Source organism: Saccopteryx leptura, chromosome 6 (assembly GCF_036850995.1).
Source record: "Saccopteryx leptura isolate mSacLep1 chromosome 6, mSacLep1_pri_phased_curated, whole genome shotgun sequence".
Taxonomy (NCBI): Eukaryota; Metazoa; Chordata; class Mammalia; order Chiroptera; family Emballonuridae; genus Saccopteryx; species Saccopteryx leptura.
Window position 1 is genome coordinate 156656894 of NC_089508.1, and position 21998 is coordinate 156678891.

Here is a 21998-nt window from a genome sequence, read left to right on the forward strand (position 1 = left end):
GTATAATTTGTCTTCAAAGCCTAAGCTCTGTCTTGGATGCATCATATCGGTTGCTCTTTTTTTTTTTCTTTTTTGACAGAGACAGAGAGAGAGTCAGAGAGAGGCACAGATAGGGACAGACTAGACAGAAAGGGAGAAAGATGAGAAGCATCAATTCTTTGTTGTGGCACCTTAGTTGTTCATTGATTGCTTTCTCATATGTGCCTTGACCAGGGGGCTACAGCAGACCGAGTGACCCCCTGCTCAACCCAGCGACTTTGGGCTCAAGCTAGTGAGCTTTGCTCAAACCAAATGAGCCTGCGCTCAAGTTGGCGACCTCGGGGTTTCGAACCTGGGTCCTCTTCATCCCACTATGACACTATCCACTGCGCCACTGCCTGGTCAGGCTGGCTGCTCTGTCTTAAAGGCACACATTCCTTATCTGCTGAACTGGGATGTATTTTCTGGACCACTCAGGATTCTGCATAAGTGGTTCATGCTGCATTATTATCTGTTTTCTATTTTTTTTTTTTACCATAGACAACTGATTTTTTAAAACGAAATGTGTTGCCCTTAACCAATAGCTGGTATAGTTTCCTATTGATCTGTGTGGTTGAATTAATATAAATGTAAACTGATTTTAGACTTTCGGCAGAACTATTTTTTGTTAGTTTCTGTAGATATACCTAAATTGGTCATTTTAATCCAATTTTTGCTAACCTTTTTTTTCCTTGTTTAGATCGATGAGCAAATTGAAAGCATGTTTAATTCAAAGAAGAGAGTGAAAGATATGGCTGCACCTGGAACATCTAGTGTTCCTGCTCCAACAGCAGGAAATGCTGAGAAGTTAGAAATTGCCAAGAGATTGGCTCTTCGAATCAATGCTCAGAAGAATTTGGGCATTGAGTCTCAGGTATTAAGTAATTTGTTCCGAGATTTAATCAATACTTTCTATAAGTTATTTGATTTAAATAGTTTTTAGAAACTATGTTCGCAGAAGTGAACAAGTCCACTAGACATTGAGTTAGTGAGAGTTGACATTCTGCATACAGAATTCTTTGATTATTGCATTTGGATGATTTCTCTGGTGTGTGGTTAACTGAGAGGTCTTAATGCCTGTTCTGGGAGGCCTACCTGTTACATGTTAGCTGTGGAAAGTTTTATGAAGTACTATTCTGATTGCTCTTGCCAAAATCTTAAAGAAATAATTCTCTTTTTCTCTCAGTCTGTTTTTATTGGGTAGATTTTGGGGCACACAGACAATTCTGTGGAAGTACAGACACCCAGGTAGTTATATGACTCAAACTAACATGGGTTTAAACAAAAAAATATGGTGGGCCCTCTGTCCAGTAGGCTATATATATAGGTTTAGGTCTGTAGCACCTAAGCTGGGATGACCAAGGCAGAGGCTAGTGGACTAACTGTGGGAGGCAGACACAGCCAGGCTCAGAGTCTCTGGTCTCTGCATCTGTTTTAACCAGTGAGCTATCATGAAGTGTTTACTGTACCAAGCCTGTGCCACCTCTGAGAACAGGGATGGCAGCACCTAAATTCTCGGGGGTTATTACGGCTAACAACTCTTTATTGGAGAAATCAGAAAGCTATAACTTTTCACTGTTGTTGGGAAAACTTGAAATATATATTACCCACAGAAGAATTCTGTCCATGTTACACATATAGTAAAATTAAGTTCAAGTTAAAAACCGAAAAGGTCTTGAGTAAGTCATTTACTATAATTTATTGGATGTTGGGTTGGACTATGGGGAGAGGAGAACCTTGTGGTGGTAGTGAACAAAGATTCTAATTCAGAGGAAATTCCTGGGAGCCCCAAAGCATGTGAATGATTTTAGAAATGTTATACTATGTTTACTATCAAGAGTTACCTAACTGTCTATGAATCAGTAGAACTTTTTTTTTTAAGTGAGAGGAAGGGAGATAGACAGACTCCCACAACCCCTGTCTGGGGCCAGTGCTCGAAGATTCAGTAGAAATTTTAATATGGAGTTGAATGTTCTTTAGTTTTCTCATCTAAGTAAGAGAGCTATGTCAGACTATCAGTTACAAATATATGCTGCTAAATTGCACATGTGGTAGGACTCTACATTAGAGAGATATTTCAATTAAGTGGCTTCCAGAGAATTATTGTTGGGGGTTCTTGATCTTGTCTCTGCCCTCTTTTGAGATTTGACTGTAGGTCTTCTTTACAGGATGTTATGCAGCAGGCCACCAATGCCATTCTCAGAGGTGGCACCATCCTAGCTCCCACAGTGTCTGCAAAAACCATTGCAGAGCAACTTGCTGAAAAGATCAATGCCAAGCTCAATTACGTGCCTTTGGAGAAGCAGGAAGAGGAGAGACAGGATGGTGGACAGAATGAATCTTTTAAGAGATATGAGGAAGAGTTAGAGATTAATGACTTTCCACAGGTAAGTAACAGGTTTAAATATTTTACTGTCGAGTAGAAACTTTTCCTTAGGAGTGAAAAATCCCTTCTTTAAAACCCATGAACATTTTATTTTATTTGTTTATTTTTTTAAAAGAATTTCAAATTAGAGTTTTACATTCAGTATTATTTTGTATTAGTTTCAGGTGTACAGCATTGTGTTTAGAAAATCATATACTTTACAAAGCGCCACGAACATTTTAATAGCTACTTTACTTTTTATCTAGATGGGGAAACAACAATAGAAATTCTATTTTTATGAATCTGTTCTACGCACATTAGGATTTAAATGTATCTATGATGGTGTTATTTATAAACTTAATATTGACTGTAATATGATTTAGACAACGTATTCTTTGTCAGTACACTAAATTTTTAAATCCTATTATGAAGTGATTTCCCCTCACTCTTTCTTTTCTAGACTGCTAGATGGAAAGTTACCTCCAAGGAAGCTCTGCAGAGAATCAGTGAGTATTCTGAGGCTGCAATTACAATCAGAGGAACATACTTCCCGCCTGGCAAGGAACCCAAGGAAGGAGAGCGGAAAATTTACTTGGCCATTGAAAGTATGTACTGTTGGTTCTATTTCAAGGTTGATGGAGATATAATAGAGAGAACGGGAAGTCAGGTCTAGAAAATAAGGAATACCTATAAAAAATATACTGCTTACAGAAACTAGGGGATATTTCAAAATGAATATGAAGCGATAAAAAAAGAAGCATTTGATTTTTTTTTATTAAACAAGAACATCAGAAAAGCAAACGGCAAGTCAAAGAAAGTTGTTTGATTATGCAAATGAGATGCAAAACCAACTTTTATTTCATTGGTGAAAATGCACTATACAAAAGCCTGAAAGTACTAGAGTATCTGCACATTCCGTGATCCCCTAATTTTTTTGAGCAGTGTGGCTTCATCTATTATTTGAAGTCTTGGCGAATGATCTGTTTAGAGCGCTTTCAGTTTTGACAAGTGAACTTTGAAAATCACTTTTTTTTAAGGATTAATCTGTTTATATTTCTATTAAGTAGAACATTCTAGCCAAAGTTTAGAAAGTAAATCAGCTATATTAATAGTCCATTAAATGAATATTTAAGCATATATTGTTTCTGAAATTATTCCCATAAACGTTTATGCAAATCTTTAAAAAAATAACACGAGGATAATTAATACTGTAACTCAAAAGATACAAGTAATGCACTAACCAAGAGTGATCTGGTTTGTTTTTTAACCCTGATTATACATTCATGTATGAATTCAAAAAATAGTTTCTATTTTGATTTATTTTCCTAACATGTTAATCCACTGCATAGTAGGATAGCCTGCCTCCCTTTATTTCTATTTAATCTGAACATCTTTGTCACAGATTTTTTAAGTGGACCAGTCAGGTCATTTCATCTCTTCAATGAACTGAATCAGGGGTCCCCAAACTCAAACTACGGCCCGGGGGCCGCACGCGGCCCCCTGAGGCCATTTATCTGGCCCCGCCGCACTTCCGGAAGGGGCACCTCTTTCATTGGTGGTCAATGAGAGGAGCATAGTTCCCATTGAAATACTGGTCAGTTTGTTGATTTAAATTTACTTGTTCTTTATTTTAAATATTGTATTTGTTCCCGTTTTGTTTTTTTACTTTAAAATAAGATATGTGCAGTGTGCATAGGGATTTGTTCGTAGTTTTTTTTATAGTCCGGCCCTCCAACGGTCTGAGGGACAGTGAACTGGCCCCCTGTGTAAAAAATTTGGGGACTAAATATTTGTCCAACACTGTTGTTGGAGCTGTGAAGTTTATTCCACATGTTGTGTAAGCCTGACTCTGCATATCTAGTGCTTAAATGGCTTTGATGGCTGCATGGGAGCTGCTCCTACACCTTGTGTAATCTCTGACACTAGTATAGCAGTGGTCCTCAACCCCCGGGCTGCGGACCGCTACCGGTCTGCAAAGAAAGAATAAATAACTAACATTATTTCTGTTTTATTTATATTTAAGTCTGAACGATGTTTTATTTTTAAAAAATGACCAGATTCCGTCTGTTATATCCGTCTAAGACTCATTCTTGACTCTTGTCTTCGTCACGTGATACATTTATCCGTTCTACCCTAAAGGCCGGCCCGTGAAAATATTTTCTGACATTAAACCAGTCCGTGGCCCAAAAAAGGTTGGGGACCACTGCAGTATAGTACTGTGGGTTGTACACATCATTTCTAACAAGGAGGACTTACATAATCTCTCTTCACACTGTGTGTAGCTCTTTATCTGCTTTGTTTTCCTTCACAGTACTCATCACATGAAATGATAGTGTCTTTTTACTTGTTGTGTCTTTAGAATGCAGTGACTTTGAGTGCAGTGACTGTTACCTTCTGTATTCCCAGTGCCTGGCACATGGTGGACTGAATAATGAATCTGCTTAAGCCTTGTAGGCACTTGTCTTCAGGATACAAAATATTCTTTGACAAACATGTCCACTTGATCTCTCTAAAGCAGCACTGTCCATAGAATTCACTGTGATGGCTATGGAGCACTTGAAATATGGCCATTGTGACTGAGAAATTTTAAGTGTTATTTTATTTTTATTAAATTAAAATTTTTTAAAGAGATTTTATTTATTTATTTTAGAGTAGGGAGAGAGAGAGAAAGAAATACAGACAGAAGTGGGGGGGAGCAGGAAGCATCAACTCCCATATGTGTCTTGACCAGGCAAGCCCACGGCTTTGAACTGGCAACCTCAGCATTCCAGGTTGATGTTTTATCCACAGCACCACCACAGGTCAGGCTTAAATTAAATTTAAATAGCCTGACCAGGCAGTGGCACACTGTATAGAGCGTTGGCCTAGGACGCAGAAGACCCAGGTTCAAAACCCTAGGTTTCTGACTTGAGCGTGGGCTCGCCAGCTTGAGCACAGGGTCGCTGGCTTGAGCGTGGGATCATAGACATGACCCCATGGTCACTGGTTTGAGCCCAAAGGTTACAGCCTTGAAGCCCTAGGTTGCGGGCTTGAAGCCCAAAGTCACTGGCCTGAGCCCAAGGTCTCTGGCTTGACTGTGAGCTCATCTGTCTTGAATGCAGGCTCACCGGCTTGAGCAAGGAGTCACTCACTCTGCTGTAGCCCCCTGGTCAAGGCACATATGAGAAAGCAATCCATCAACAACTAAGGTGCTGCAATGAAGAATTGATGTTTCTCATCTCTCTCCCTTCCCGTCTGTCTGTCCCTATCTGTAACTCTGTCGCGCTCTCTGTCTCTCTTGTAAAAAACAAACAAAAAAAGTTAGCCACTTGGCTAGTGGCTATGATACTGGATAGGTCAGCTCTGAAGTTTGTTCTTAGATCAATGGAAGGTTTTTGTTTTGTTTTGTTTTGTTTTTACAGAGACAGAGTCAGAGAGAGGGATAGATATGGACAGACAGACAAGAACGGAGAGAGATGAGAAGCATCAATCATCAGTTTTTCATTGCGACACCTTAGTTGTTCATTGATTGCTTTCTCATACGTGCCTTGACCATGGGGCTACAGCAGACCGAGTGACCCCTTGCTTGAGCCAGCGACCTTGGGTCCAAGCTGGTGAGCTTGGCTCAAACCAGATGAGCCCGGGCTCAAGCTGGCGACCTCGGGGTCCTGAACCTGGGTCCTCTGCATCCCAGTCTGACGCTCTATCCACTGCGCCACTGCCTGGTCAGGCCAATGGAAGGTTTTTAGATCCACTGAAAGTATATTGTTAAAGAGATTTGTTACTAGTTAAATTTTTCTTGTTATATTTTGACTTTTTTTTTTTAATTTCTGTGAAGACTATAATTTTAGTAAGTTTCTTAGTGAAATAAATATTAACTAAAATTACTTAGTCTATGTTAGGAATTATTTTAAAATTTTGATTCTTTCCTGGCCAAAACAGAGTTTCACAGTAAGTAAATAAGTACTGTGCCTATTTAGTTATTTTAATTTTAATTGCTGGCCTCAAATTGTTTTTATGTGGCTTCTTAATATAAAGACTACAATAAGAGAAACACATGTGCAGTGTGCATCCCATTTACCTCTCAACAGAAATTGTTTCCTGACAAAAATGCCTGACGGGGTCAGAGTAAGTTAAAACACTGAAGCGTTCTGTTACCAAGACTCAGCTGGGTTTTTTTATTTTATTTTAATAAGTCCTTGCCTGGTTCCTGTAAACTTCTGATTAGTTTCCAGAGTTCTGATAAAGGTTATTTTAATAGTTTTTGCAAGTTTATTTGCTGCTTTTGTCAAGGAACAGGCTTTTGGAGTTCCCCACTCTGCTGTTTTCACCAATGGCACTCTGACTGGTGTTTTTAAATGAATAATGATGAACCGTGCCACAGCTAAAGCTCAGATGCAGTCTTTGTATGTTTCATTTTATTGCTATTCTACTGTTGCTATATAATAAGGTTCATACATGTTTTTAAATGGGGTACACAGGAAGTGAGTTGAAAACTAGGCAAATTTCATATTTTTTTGTTTGTGATTGTGACTTTGATAAACTGACTCATGTCTATTTCAAGTCACATTTTCAAATGGCACCCTTTTATGTATCCTATAAGACTTTCAGTCTGCCAGTGACTCTTTTTCTAAATCATGTAACTCTTTAAGGAGAGAAAATTACACTGATATCTTTCCACATTTGGAATTGGACAGGTTGCCCTTCTGTGTTCATCAGGCCACCATGCAGGATGCAGAGCCAGTGTCATCCAGTGGAACCTGGTGGTAACACCTTTGGTAGGAACATGGAATCAGCCTTTAGCCTCATTGGGAATATCATGGGGATTATTTAAGCAAAACCAACTTTTTAGATGCCTGCCTTTTTATATAGAGGTAAATCAGAGACACCATTGCTTTGAAAAAGGATCCTTTATGTAATTTATTAATTTAAAGTTAATTAAGCTTGTTTAATACAATATAATTAAGATATCAAAGTTCAGTTTACATATAACTCCTCTTCTACCAGGTGAAGTGCAGTGAGAGGTCCAGCGCCTCTGCTGACTCTCCCATCCCCTGAGAGTGAGCGGTCCGGCCTCGTCACTGTTAGCTTGAACTCAGGAAATAATGTCTAAGTTTTATAATCTAAGTAACCCTCCACCCTTGTGGCCCAGTAAAAAGATAAACTTGTCAAAAATGAACTGGAAAATTCTAGAGATGTAAGATGCTGAGTAAGAGCTGAAAATTGGTAATTAAAATGGTCTAAATCTTTGAAAATTTTCATAGATGATTAGATTTTAAAGGATCTTTTAGTTTTTGAAACCCCAACCAAATCAACTGAACACTAATAGGATGAAAACAGGTGTTGGAAGGAGCCTAGTGTCATCTGTTTCTAGTTCTGTAATTGGAGGGACCCCAGTGCCTGGCTCCTTGGAGGCTATGTGGGCTTAGCAGCTCCAGGCCTCCCACCAGGTAGCGGGAAGGAGAACAGGAAGGACTTACATGCCTAGCCACCCTGTATAATTTATAGCCTGTTTTGTGACCCTCTTTTTACTAGTGGAGAATCCCTTAAAAGCAGCCAGAGTTGTTTTAGGACCAGTGAAAGGAAATGCCTCTTTTTCATGGCAGCTTATAAACATATGTAATCTATTACCTAAAGAAGCTATGTAAGTAAAAAATTTAAACTGGTCGAAATGTCAGGCTTTAACTAAAATAGAAAAGTCACTCTGCCATTTGGGTCTAAGTGAGAGTCATTTTCCTTCTTTTTAAAGTAGCACACAATTTCAACAAGCTCCACACCAACTCATGCCAAGTAGCATAGTTTCCTCCTGAATTTCATTTTGGTTGTAATTTCCAGTCTGGCGTGGCTGTTTACTCTCATCTACCTTTCTTCCCTTCTAGCACCACAGTTTAAAATATGTGGTTAGGGCCCTGGCTGGATGGCTCAGCAGTAGAGCATTGGCCCGGTGTGTGGAAGTCCTGGGTTCGATTCCTGGCCAGGGCACATAGAAGCGCCCATCTGCTTCACCCTTCCCATCTCCTTCCTCTCTCTCTCTTTCTTCCTCTCCCCCAACCAAGGCTCCACTGGAGCAGCGTTGGCCCAGGCGCTGAGGATGGCTCCATAGCCTCCGCCTTAGGCACTAGAGTGGCTCTGGTTGTAACGAAGCAACGCCCCAGAGGGGCAGAGCATCACCCCCTGGTGGGCATGTCGTGTGGATCACAGTTGGGTACATGCGGGAGTCTGTCTGACTGCCTGCCTGCTTCTAATTTCAGAACAATACAAAAAAAAAAAAGATGTGGTTGGTAGCTGGTGGAGCTATAGGACTTAGATTAGATATGTTGTCCTGACTTCACAGTTGTACTCATGGCCCTTTCCTTCTTAGTGTTAAACTGTCTCTCCCCTCTCCCTCCCCCTCGCCACCCACTTCTCCATCCCCTCTCCCTCCCTTACTCCCCCACTGCCCCATTCTCCTCTCCACCCCTCCTTTTTCTCTCTGAGGTCAAAAAGTTTATTCACGTGTAATAAGAGGGGGATTTTTCCCATTTCTTGTGAATTATTATCCTCATTTGGTTTCTTATGTAGAATGATTAAATTGTAATTCTCTACATTATAACCCCAGTTTTCCTTTTATTCTTTGACATGTCCCTCCTAGTCCTTAATCTCTAGTATACTTCTTTGGTCCAACTCATTTCCTCTTAGTGTACACTGTGCTACTTCTCTAGACATACCTGTTCCCTGTTCTTGTCCCCTGGTTTCTATTCCCGTGGTGGCTCTCTAATCTTCATCACTCCTAAACCCTGTGTTTCCATTGGTGTTACTGATGTTTCCAACTGCTGTCCCATGAGCACCTCAACTACAGTGATCTCAGAATTGAATTTCACCCACCATCACTGCTGGTAACATATGTTCTTCCTCTTGGATTCAGTATTCTTTTTTTTTTTTTAAGTGAGAGGAGGGGACATAGTGAGACAGACTCTCACTCATGTGCTCCAACTGGGATCTACCTAGCAACCCCCATCTGAGGCCGATGCTCAAACCAACTGAGCCATACTCAGCACCCAGGGCCACACTCGAACCAGTAGAGCCACTGACTGCAGAAGAGGAAGAGGTAGAGAAGGGGGAAGGAGAAGGGGGAGAGAAGCAGGTGGTTGATTCTCACGTGTGCCCTGACTAGGAATCAAACCCAGGACATCCTCATGTCAGGCTGACACTCTGTCCTCTGAGCCAACAGGCCAGGGCCTCAGCGTTTGTGTGTGTGTGTGTGTGTGTGTGTGTGTGTGTGTGTGTGTGTGTGTGTGTGTGTGTGAGAGAGAGAGAGAGAGAGACAGACAGACAGACACCGAGACAGACAGGGACAGATACACAGGAAGGGAGAGAGATGAGAAACATCAATTCTTCATTGTGGCACCTTAGTTGTTCATCGATTGCTTTCTCATGTGCCTCGACCAGAGGACTACTGCAGAATGGGTAACCCCTTGCTCAAGCCAGTGACCTTGGGTTCAAGCTGGTGAGCCTTGCTCAAATCAGATGAACCCGCGCTCAAGCTGGTGACCTCGGGGTCTTGAACCTGGGTCCTCTGCGTCCCAGTTCGATGCTCTATCCACTGCGCCACCGCCTGGTCAGGCTTCAGTGTCTTTGTTACTTCTTACTTGCTGCTCAACTCTTAGCATCTTACTTTGTATCTCTTTACTGTCACATCTAGTCAGAAAAAACATTTTGTTTGTTCTACCTAAAATATGTGCTTTCATGATGTTATGAACACAATCCTGTGTGAGCACTGAGGAAAAAACATTAACTGCGTGGAAGTTGGGTAAAGTTGCTTAGAAGTGATATTTAAAAGTTATTCTGGTAGATATAATATCCTAGCTATTCCTGTTATAATATCTTTACAAGTTTGTTTTCTAGTAGCCTACAAGATTATATAGCACGGACTTCTTTGTATAATACATCTCTCACAAAATATCATATGTTATTTGAATTATTAACAGGGCACTTACTGTTAATAATTATGTGAATGAATGTCTCCACCTGCCTCAGCCACTTGGCTACCTTGTTGTGTTCTTCCCCACATTTTCTTTTTCTTTTTTTTTTACCATGATATACTTTTTTCTCTCTTTAATATTTAAACATGCCTTTCTCGGTCTGTACCATTGCACATGTGATTTCGTGCCAGAAACTCTCCATGTCATGTCTTCTCCTTTAACTTGGTTAGTCTGCCATTCATCTTTAAGACTTTGCTCAGATGATACCTTTTTGGAATATTTGTTGCTTTAAAGAACATAATAAATGTCCAGTGAATATTTGTTAAATAAATGAACCAAGGAAGTTATATTTCCCTTTAACTTCATATTCTCTTTTCTTTACTCTTTAATCAGCATACCATGAACTCCTTAATACTACATGTCCTATGGCCTCATCCGTTACATTTGAAACTCTACAAGTAGTGAGGACAGTAAGCAGCCATTATATAATGTGGACGATGTTCCACCAGGTATTGAAAGGCTGTCCTGGCAGGAGTGCACTTACTGAAAGTCACATACAGTGTTCCTGGTGGCTCTCCATGACATGGATAAATAGCCAGTGTAATTCTAGTAATACAAATAATGTTTTCCACTCGCTCACCAGGTGCTAATGAACTGGCTGTGCAGAAAGCAAAGGCAGAAATCACCAGGCTCATAAAAGAAGAACTGATCAGGCTGGTGAGTAAAAACCAAAGGACTTACTTGTTTTAATAAATGTTTTATTAGACTATTATAAATACAGAAAGGCACACAAATCACAAACATAGAGCTTGATGAATTTTCACAAAGAAATAAGCACACTGATGTGATCAGTATCTAGATCAGGTGTCCCCAAACTATGGCCCGTGGCCCGCATGCAGCCCCCTGAAGCCATTTATCCGGCCCCCGCTGCAGTTCCGGAAGGGGCACCTCTTTCATTCGTGGTCAGTGAGAGGAGCACTGTATGTGGCGGCCCTCCAACAGTCTGAGGGAAGTGAACTGGCCCCCTGTGTAAAAAGTCTGGGGAACCCCTGATCTAGATTAAGAAATAAAGAACATTTACCAGCATCTCAGAATCCCCTCTTGTGTCCCTCATCATGATTTCTGTCTCCCAAGTGTACCCATATTCTGACTTTTAACATCATAGATTAGTTTCACCTATTTTTGAATTTCATGTGAAGTGGAATCAGATGCTCTGACTCTCTCTGTCTCTGTCACAAAAAACAAACAAACAAACAAACAAAAACTAGTGAAACATCAATTTGTTGTCCCACCCATTTATGCATTCACTGGTTGATTCTTTTTTTTTTCTTTTTTTGATGACAGAGTCAGAGAGAGGGACAGATAGGGGCAGGAAGACAGGAAGGGAGAGATATGAGAAGCATCAATTCTTTCTTGCGCTCTTAGTTGTTTATTGATTGCTTTCTCATATGTGTCTTGGGGGGTCATACAGCAGAATGAGTGACCCCTTGCTTGAGCCAGCGACCTTGGGCTCAAGCTGGTGAGCCTTGCTCAAACCAGATGAGCCCGCGCTCAGGCTGGAGACCTTGGGGTCTCCACGCCCCAGTCCGACGCTCTATCCACTGCGCCACTGCCTGGTCAGGCTCTAGCTATCTCTCTCTAAAATCGGTTTAAAAAACTTTTTAAAAGACTATTTCACTAAGGAGTGATAGAAAAAGAACCTTGATGCCACCCCCAATACATTGGTTCAAAACAATTATCAAGGAGTAGCTGAGTGAGCACAAAGAAATGACTAGTTATTGGACAGTTTTTTCTGTCTCCATATAATATTAACAATTTTATTTTAAGTATTTTGAGTTTTATGAGTTTGTAAAGAAAATTTCCTTAATATATGTTTCTTTTTTGCTCTTTCTTACTATGTATCTTTTATTTTCTATTATAGCAAAATTCATACCAACCAACAAATAAAGGAAGATACAAAGTCCTATAAAACACCTGGAAAACACTTTCTACCTGTGCTGGTCCTGATACATGTGGCAATTGTCGTATGCAGTTTACAATGTGTTATAAATTAAGATTTTTTAAAATTCTACTTTGCTGATTTTTTAAATACAAGAAACAAGTATTTGCTAAAGACATCTTGCAGTAAGTACCCCTAGAGTGATCAAACTACATTTAAAGCAGGTTTGTTTTCACAGTATGATGTCCTTTAATGTAAAGCTTAAATATCAAAAATTTAAATGTGTGTGTAGTATTTCAGAAATATATAAAAAAGAAAATATTTGGACTTTTTATTGAAGGTAATAGAGTAAACAAGTTGCTAAGGGGCTATTCACATCATCTCTTCAGAAAAGGTAAAATTCTGTCTAATTTTGTGTCCCCTTTGAGCTTAAGTCTTACTGGACTCAGTGGAACAATATGAACTGGATTTAAGAATGTTGTAAGAGAATTTTTCAAAATGGGTTCAGACTTTTTGTTTCAATTTTTATCATAAATGGGCAATAGTTGGGTTGCTTTTTGGTTTTGTAAAATTAAAGAATTGTAGTATAAATGTCTTTTGCATTTCTTTACACCGCAAAGAGCTTTAGTGTTTACTGCTTTTAGGTTCCCTTCACAGCCTCTGGCTCTATACCTGGCTATGTACTCTTTTCTAATCTTCATTTAAAATAAAGTGATTTATAGCTTGTAAATATTAATGATTCCTTTTCCCTTGAAAATATTTGTTTATACATCTGTACATATAAATACCCTATTCATTTTAATCTGCTTTTTCTTTAGGATTATGGTGTAGGTTAATTAATTTTCTTTAAAATTTTCAAATACAGCCCGACCAGGCGGTGGCACAGTGGATAGAGCATTGGACTGGGATGCAGAGGACCCAGGTTCGAGACCCCGAGGTCGCCAGCTTGAGTGTAGGCTCATCTGGTTTGAGCAAAGCTCACCAGCTTGGACCCAAGGTCGCTGGCTCGAACAAGGGGTTACTCGGTCTGCTGTAGCCCCCCGGTCAAGGCACATATGAGAAAGCAATCAATGAACAACTAAGGTGTCGCAACAAAAAACGAATGATTGATGCTTCTCATCTCTCTCTGTTCCTGTCTGTCTATCCCTCTCTCTGACTCTCTCTCTGTCTCTGTGTAAAAAAAAAAAAAAATTCAAATCAGCCCTGGCCAGGTAGCTCAGTTGATTGGAGTCATTTCTATACGCAAGATTGTGGGTTTGATCCCTGGTCAGGGTATAAATGAGAATCAGTCTGTGAATGCATGAATGAGTGGAACAAATCAATCTCTCTCTCTTTCTCTAAATCAATAAATAAAAATTTAAAAAGTTTTTAAACATAATGATATCCATGTTTTAGACTTAGACATAAGCATCTCCCGGTGAAATTTAGTTCACAAGGAATTACAAATTATACGTTTGAGCTCTCATATATATATTTCCTGAACATTCTGACTTCAATTGTTATGATGAGATTACTTTTTTTAAGGCTCCTGCTATATATTTCATATTATTGTCACTTCTTGAAAAAAAGAAAAATTTCAGAAATTAGACAAATTTCTTAAATTAAAAGACAATTCTTTTGAATATTCTTGACTTAGGGTTTTTAGGGGAAAAAATGAAAGCATACTATAGCTCTTAAAATCATTTTAATAGTACATTAAGTGGTTAAAGTGATAAGGAATAGTGATCATTATTTATTTAATAGTATTGTTACTGAACAACTATGCTATAACTGGGAAATATTCTTAGCTGCCTCACCTAGTCACTCTCTTTCTTAGAGGAAGAAACACAAAAATATGTAACAACAGAACCAAATAAACCATTTACTCTAAAATTCCAGGCATCTTGGGCTCCTTTTTCCCCCCACAAGTTATTTATTTGTTTATTTTTATTACCTAGTGATAGTTTGTTTTCTTTGATAGAATATGTGACAGTCCCACATTGGTGACAGTTGGTGCTCTTTCATCCTGCTGGATCACTTTCAGATCAGCACTTTACATGATTTGAGCATTCCTACCGTTATGTTTGTATATCTAGTTATAACCATAGTATTTTGTTCTAAAATGAAACATTATTCTGTTACTACATTTTTTTAGTGTCATATCAACTCTTTGATCTTTAAAATTTGAATGATGTATAGACTAATTGTTTTTTTAATGCAATATCAATATTTGCTCATGTTTTCTAATAACCTTATAAAATAAAGTTGATTCAGTTTTCATTTTCCTAAAATCATCTTTGCTAAAATGTTTTCAGCTGTTTATCTTAATTTCTTTACATTGGTTGTCTTGTGAATGAAGTATTGCACTCAATTTTAAAATTCTGACATTACCCAAAATATACCATTCTATTAAAATATATGTTTCTGAAGAAGCCTTTCAGTCTTTGATGGTATTTGTATTTGGCATAAGACAGATAGGCTAAGCCTGACCTGTGGTGGCGCAGTGGATAAAGCATCGGCCTGGAATGCTGAGGTTGCCAGTTTGAAACCTGGGCTTGCCTGGTTAAGGCACATACGGGAGTTGATGCTTCCTGTTCTTCCCCCTGTTCTATCTCTTCCTCTCTCTCTCTCCTCCCTCTCTAATAAAAGTGAATAAATAAAATCCAAAAAAATAAAAAAAAAACCCACATTAGAATCAAATTCATTAAAAAAAAAAAAAGACAGCTAGGCTATAGGGGAAATAATAGGTTCCTGTGCCAGATGGTGTTTTACCACAGTGCTACTCTTAACCAGGCAATGGAAGTAGAGAATTAGAGGATAATGCTGAGTTCTCTCAAGGTCCTTTTAAACACTTTATTATTTGATGTATTTCTTCTCTTATTAGTTTTAACTGTTAGTGTACATTGGTGTTTAACTGGTAGTCACAGTGCATATGTGACTGCGATCCTTCTTTCAAGGCTGGCAGCCCCTCCATGTGAAGAGATGTTTGAGCAGAACCAGCTCCTGAATACCAGAGATTTTTAAATCCTATGAAGCCAACCGTAGAGTCCTCTTCTAAGTGGCGTATTAGAATCTTAAGAATCACAGACTAGAAAGCCAAACCTCCAAATTTAAGGAGTAAGAAAAAGATTGAATATGTTTGGAGGGGTAGAGGGCCTGTCTCAACTTTTTATTCCATTTAGGTGCTGTAACAATCAGAACACCTGAATGAAATCTCAGTTGAATGGGGCCTTTAACTTAGTATAACAACATCCTTGTGCACACTGCTTAATAAAACATACAGTCTTGCCCTGGCTGGGTAGCTCAGTTGGCTAGAGCGTTGTCCCTCTGTGCCAAGGTTGAGGTTTGTTCTTCGATCAGGGTGCATGCAGGAATCAGCCAATGTGTACATAGACGAGTAAGTTGGCAAGCTGATAATTTCTCTAAATTTATTTTTATTTTATTCATTTTTTTTTTTTTTTTTTTTAGAAAGGAGAGAGAGACAGAGTGGAGAGAGAGACAGAGAGAGGGAGAAGGGGGTAAGAGCTGGAAGCATCAACTCCCATATGTGCCTTGACTAGGCAAGCCCAGGGTTTCGAACCGGCGACCTCAGCATTTCCAGGTCGACGCTATATCCACTGCGGCACCACAGGTCACAAGCTGATAATTTCTCTCTCTCTCTCTCTTCCCTCTTCTCTCTCTCTCAAATCAATAAATAAAAATTAAAAATAAGGCCCTGAACTGTTGGTTCAGCGGTAGAGCGTTGGCCTGGCGTGTGGAAGTCCCAGGTTCAATTCCTGGTCAGGGCACACAGGAGAAGCGTCCATCTGCTTCTACACCCTCCCCCTCTACTTTCTATCTCTCTCTTTCCCTCCCACAGCCAAGGCTCCATTGGAGTAAAGTTGACTCGGGTGCTGAGGATGGCTCCATGGCCTCTGCCTCAGGAGCTAGAATGGCTCCAGCCGCAACAGAGCAATGGCCCAGATGGGCAGAGCATCGCCCCCTGGTGGGCATGCCAGGTGGATCCTGGTCAGGTGCATGCGGGAGTCTGTCTCTGCCTCCGTGCTTCTAACTTCAGAAAAAACAACAACTTAAAAATAAAAATAAAACATACAGGCTGACCGATGGTGGCTCAGTGATTTGAGCTTAGCTCAGGGTGTTGAGGGCCCCGATTCAAAACCCCGAAGTCACTGCTTTGAATGCAGACTCACCAGCTTGAGCATAGGATCATCAATATGATCTCAAGGTCACTGGCTTGAGCAAGGGTTCACTGGCTCAGCTTGAGCCCTCTGTGCCTTGATCAAGGCACTATGGAAGCAATCAGTGAACAACTAAAGTGCCACAACAACAAGTTCATGCTTCTCATCTGCCCCTTCCCTTTCTGTCTCTCTCTCAAAAACAAAAAAAGTGAAAAAACCCATAAAACATACATTCTTCTCTGAGGCCAGATCTCTGGGGCTAATTGTGGCTACATTTCCCTCACTAAGTAAGATTTGTTGACATGTTACCAATTGCAGATTTATTTTTATTTTTGCTAGAAAGCAAAATAAAGGATAGAGGAAGGGAGAGAAATGAGAATTATCAACTCAAAGCTGTGTCACTTTAGTTGTTTACTGATTGCTTTTCATATGTGCCTTGACCCCGGGGCTCTAGCTAAGCCAGTTACTCCTTGCTCAAGCCAGCGACCATGGGGTCATGTTGATGATCCCACGCTCGAGCTGGTGAGTCTGCATTCAAACCAGTGACCTTGGGGTTTTGAACCTGGGACCTCAGTGTTCCAGGTTGATGATCTATTCACTGTGCTACCACCAGTCAGGTACGGATATCTGATACAAGATTATAAATTCCATATCAATTTATAATTTCCCTCAGGTAGGAATCCAAGTAGAAATGTGAAGAAAAAGTAAAATAAGTGAATTATTTGCAAAATTCCCACAATATCAGTGGTCTTACCTTTTTAATGCCTTATGGCATAGCTAGTGTGTATGTATGTTAAGTGCATACTGTTAAATCACATGACTGGTGAGGAATTTGCTTTTGATTCTTTTTCTTGATCTTGTTCTCTTCCAAGTATGGTATTAGCTTATAGGAATTCATGTAACCATGTTCTGTTGTGGAGGAAAGAACTATGGAATGAGGCCCTGGCCGATGGCTCAGTGGATAGAGCAGCCAGCATATGGACGTCCAGGGTTCACTTCCCTGTGAGGGCACACAGGAGAAGCAACCATCTTTTTCTTTTCCATTTCCTCTCCCTCTTCTCAACTTCTCCTGCTGAGGAGAGCTCTGTTGGAGAGCATCAACCTCAGGCACTAGCTCTGTACTCAAGGATCAGCTCCAGATGGTGTTGCTGGTTAGATCTAGGTTGGGGTGCATGTGGGAGTCTGCTTCCCTATCTCTCCTCCTCTTACCTAAAATAAAAAAGAAATGCAGTGGTAGAAAGTGGGCCTGGCTTGTGGAAGTCCCGGGTTGGATTCCCGGCCAGGGCACACAGGAGAAGCGCCCATCTGCTTCTCCACCCCTCCCCCTCTCCTTTCTCTCTGTCTCTCTCTTCCTCTCCCGCAGCCAAGGCTCCATTGGAGCAAAGATGGCCCGGGCGCTGGGGATGGCTCCATGGCCTTTGCCTCAGGCGCTAGAATGGCTCTGGTCACAACAGAGTGATGCCCCGGATGGGCAGAGCATCGCCCCCTGGTGGGCGTGCCGGGTGGATCCTGGTCAGGCGCACGCGGGAGTCTGTCTGACTGCCTCCCCGTTTCCAGCTTCAGAAAGATACAAAAAAAAAAAAAAAAGAAATGAAAAAAGTTTGAACCCCTTTTTAGAACTATAACTCAGAGTTACTCAGACATTGTTAGCATTATTGTAAAAGAGTTTCAGGATTAAATAAAAACCCCTAATTTTTACTATTTGGAAATACCTGGTACTATGTGTTATGAACATTAGTCCATTTTTACGATTTTGCCTATAATGGAATAAAGAACATGTACGATTCGGTATGAGAAATGTATTCTTAGTTCACACAAAAAGCACATCATTTGAACTTGGCACTTTGTAGTAGATGGATTTTTAGCAGCCTATCAACTCCAGGCACTTCTAGCAGCCTTGGATGTTAAACTGTCCTCGGCCCCTATTTCTGAATTCTTAAGAGTCTCTCAGGTGCCTGGGTCCAGCCAGTGCAAAGATCCTTGAAGGTACTATTTCCTCTCCATGTCTTTGCCTAAGGGAGCTTTCTGGGAGCTGAGATTCCCAGAACTATACTGTGGACTTCAACGAGTCCTTGCCATCCCCCAAGCCATCCCAGGGCCCAGATTTCAGATGTGGAAAGCTTGGTAGGAAGAATGGGAGTGAATGCCTTGGAACTTCAAGGAGAAGTTCCTCTGTAACATTTTATTGGTCTGGTGTTGTTAGTTATTCTAAGTGTCTGCGATGGTAATGATTCTGTGATACACATTCAAGTTTGAGAACCACTGATAATCTTCACTTTCTTTTGCTCTTGGATTTTGACTTCCTGTGATACAAAGTAGTGATCACCAAAGTGGAGCACATGTACAGTAAGCCATTGGAAAGCAGGAAGAATATATCGGAGCATCTGTTTGTATTTATTTTTAAATCTCGTTTAAATTTTTTTAGTATATTTTATATGTTACAAAATATATTGTGTATAATATACTGCTCACAAAAATTAGGTGATACTTCAAAATGAATATGAAGCAATAAAAGTTTGAATTTTTTTTATTAAACAAGAACAAACATCAGAAAAGCAAATGGCAAGTCAAAGAAAGATTGATTATGCAAATTAGATGCAAACCCAACTTTTATTTCATTGTTGAAAATGACTATAGAAAAGGCTGAAAGCACTGGAGTATCTGCACGTTACTTGATCCCCCAATTTTTGTGAGCAGTGTATTTTGTTAGAGTATTGGTATAACTATACTGTTCATATACATAAAAATAAATTGACATATTTGGGGCAAGTTGCTTAAATGCTTTAAAACATCTCAGTTTTGCCCTGGTTTGGTAGCTGAGTTGGTTAGAGCATTGTCCTGATACACTAAGGTTGCGGATTTGATCCTTGTCAGGGCACTTACAAGAATCAACCAGTGAATGCGTAAATAGTGGAACAACAAATTGATGTTTCTCTCTCTTCCTTTCTCTCTCTCTCTCAAATCAATAAAAGGAAGTCTGTTTTGATATATAAAATGTGGATATAATACCTATTTCTCAGGGTTGTTGTGAAGATGAGATGAAATAATGTAGACAGTACCTGGCATATAGAAAGCATTTAGTGAATAATTGGTAGTATTGTCATTACAATGGGTAAATGGAGTGGGTTTTCTCTTTTATTCTTTTTCGTGAGAGAGAGAGAGGAAGGGAGAAAGATGAGAAACATCAACTCATAGTTGCAGCACTTTAGTTGTTCATTGATTGCTTTCTCATATGTGCCTTGACCAGAGGGGGTGGGGCTCCAGCTGAGCCAGTGACCTCATGCCTATGATCCTAGGCTCAAGCTGGTGAGCCCATGCTCAAGTCGGCGACCTCAGGGTTTTGAACTTGGGTCCTCAGTGTCCCAGGTTGATGCTTCATCCACTGTGCCACCGCCTGGTCAGGCTGGGAGTGGATTTTCTTATGCTGTCTTTCATTATTGCTACCTATACCTTTCAACATTGTTGTAAGCTTTATACATAGCAACAACAATCAGTGGCTACCGATAAACTAAAATCCAGAAAGTGAGATTCATTTTTTTTTCTATGTATATCTTTCAGTTCAAATGAAAGTTTTTTTGTGTGTTTTTAAATTTTTTTGTAGTGAGAGGAGGGTAGGCAGGTACAGATTCCCTCATGCAACCTGACCGGGATCCACCTGGCAAGCTCACTAGGGGGCGATGCTCTGCCTATATGGGGCCCCTGCTCTGTTGCAACCAGAGTAATTTTAGTGTACGAGGCAGAGGCCATGGAGCCATCCTCAGTGCCCAGGGCCAACTTGCTCTAATAGAGCCATGGCTGCAGGAGGGGAAGAGAGAGAGAGAAAGGAGAGGGGGAAGGGTGGAGAAGCAGATAGGTGCTTCTCTTGTGTACCCTGACTGGGCCTGGCTGATGCTCTACCATTGAGCCAACCGGCCAGGACCTCAAATAAAAGTATTTAAGAACACTTGTTGCCTTATTTGAAAAGCCTTTAGAGGCAGCCGGCTCTCAGCTCTAGACAAATTCTTTTTATGGCCTGCCTTTTGCACATATACATACAATGACCATTTATAAAAAATCTTACTGTTGATTTGTCTATATGATCTGGCCTACCCTGGGCCAAGCTGAAGTTGTTGGAGAAATAATGAAGAATGTTGGATTGAGTCCACATTGTATTACAAGGGTATATATACACTTTCAAAGAAGAAATGGGAGGTAAGTCAAATAATGTGACATTAAAAAGTGTGCTTTTGTTGCAACTGAAGTGATGATAAATGGCTATGCTCGTGAAAAAACCTCTACTTTCAGAGCTAGTCTTATGTTTCATCTATATTGTGTGTACTATAGCACCTTATTAAGACCAATCTGAAAAAAAAAAAAAAAAAAAAAGACCAATCTGAGATAATTATCAGGAAACCTAGTAAGACTTCTGATTATCTGAGTTTTTGTCTACTTCAAATGTAAACTTCCTAAGGTCAGGGACCATGTCTGTCCTGCCTCCTAGTACATCGCATTCAATAAATAAATACCTGTTGAATTGACTAGTTGCTTGTCAATTATAGCTAGTAAATGGTAGACCTAGGACTTAAATTCACATCTATCTTCACCTATTAGCTCATTTAATTTCACAGCTTTACAAGGAGGGCACTGTCTTCAGTTCATATACATAAAAACTGAAAGAGCAGTGATTTGCCCAAGGTACCATGGGAGGCAGATGGCAAAAAGGCATTCAAACTTTTGACTTCCTGTTATTCTGGCTACTTTTCCATGGGGTTTGCAAATAATTTGACTTTGTTAGTACAAAAGTTTTTGTTAAGTGATTTTATGTACAAATGCCATTTCAGATAAAGTTTAGTTATGGATTTGGAATAGTCATGATAATGAGACTACATTACATTCTCAAATTCCATTTCAAAAATAAGGAAGCCATTCTTAGCAAAAACGTTTTAAAGAACGTTTTTGGAAAGATACTTAATATGCCCTCAAATATATGTACACATTTTAGCTGTTTTACATATTGGCATTTTCCTTTTATGTATAAATAATACTAGTATGACTAATCTTCTAGTATTTTATAGTAGTTAGAATGACATTTTATAATAGAATCAAGTTATGAAACCCTGCCTGCTAGAAAATGAATGGGCTTTCCTGTTTTATGTACTGAATTTGGTTTTCCTCTTGGCTTGTGTGTTCACCCTTGGCCAAATACCGTGCTCACAATGATCTCCTCTAACACTCCCCCCTCCCCCCCCCCCCCCTTTAAGAGAGAGTAGAGGGGATAGATTTCTGTGTGCTCCCTGACTGGGATCCATCTCCCATGGGGCTGGGGCTGGAATAAACCAAGCTATTTTTAGCATCTGAGGCTGCCACTGAGACAAATGGAACCAACTGAGCTATCATCAGTGCCTGGGCACATGTGAGCCAATAGAGCCACTGGCTGCTGGAGAGGAAGAGGGAGAGAAAGGGAAGAGAAGCAGATGGTCGTCTATGTGCCCTGACTGGAATTGAACCTGGGATGTCCATAGGCGGGGCTGACACTATCTACTGAGCCAACTGGCCAGGGGTTCTCTCTTTTTTATTGTTTATTGGGGTGACATTGGTTA

General features: G+C 40.1%; 1 protein-coding gene across 2 annotated transcripts in view; it reads left to right on the forward strand.

The window, feature by feature from the left end:
• DDX46 (DEAD-box helicase 46) overlaps nucleotides 1–14389 on the forward strand; it is a 68633-nt gene extending 54244 nt beyond the window's left edge. The window contains exons 19-23 of one of the 2 annotated variants that reach the window (XM_066344497.1): nucleotides 719–892; nucleotides 2187–2405; nucleotides 2844–2988; nucleotides 10967–11040; nucleotides 12245–14389. In XM_066344497.1, the coding sequence (XP_066200594.1) occupies nucleotides 719–892; nucleotides 2187–2405; nucleotides 2844–2988; nucleotides 10967–11040; nucleotides 12245–12292 (660 nt within the window). In that variant the 3' untranslated portion in view covers nucleotides 12293–14389. The remainder of the gene's footprint in view (nucleotides 1–718; nucleotides 893–2186; nucleotides 2406–2843; nucleotides 2989–10966; nucleotides 11041–12244) is intronic. The other variant, XM_066344498.1, reaches the window with a different exon arrangement.
• The last annotated feature ends 7609 nt before the right edge of the window (nucleotides 14390–21998 follow it).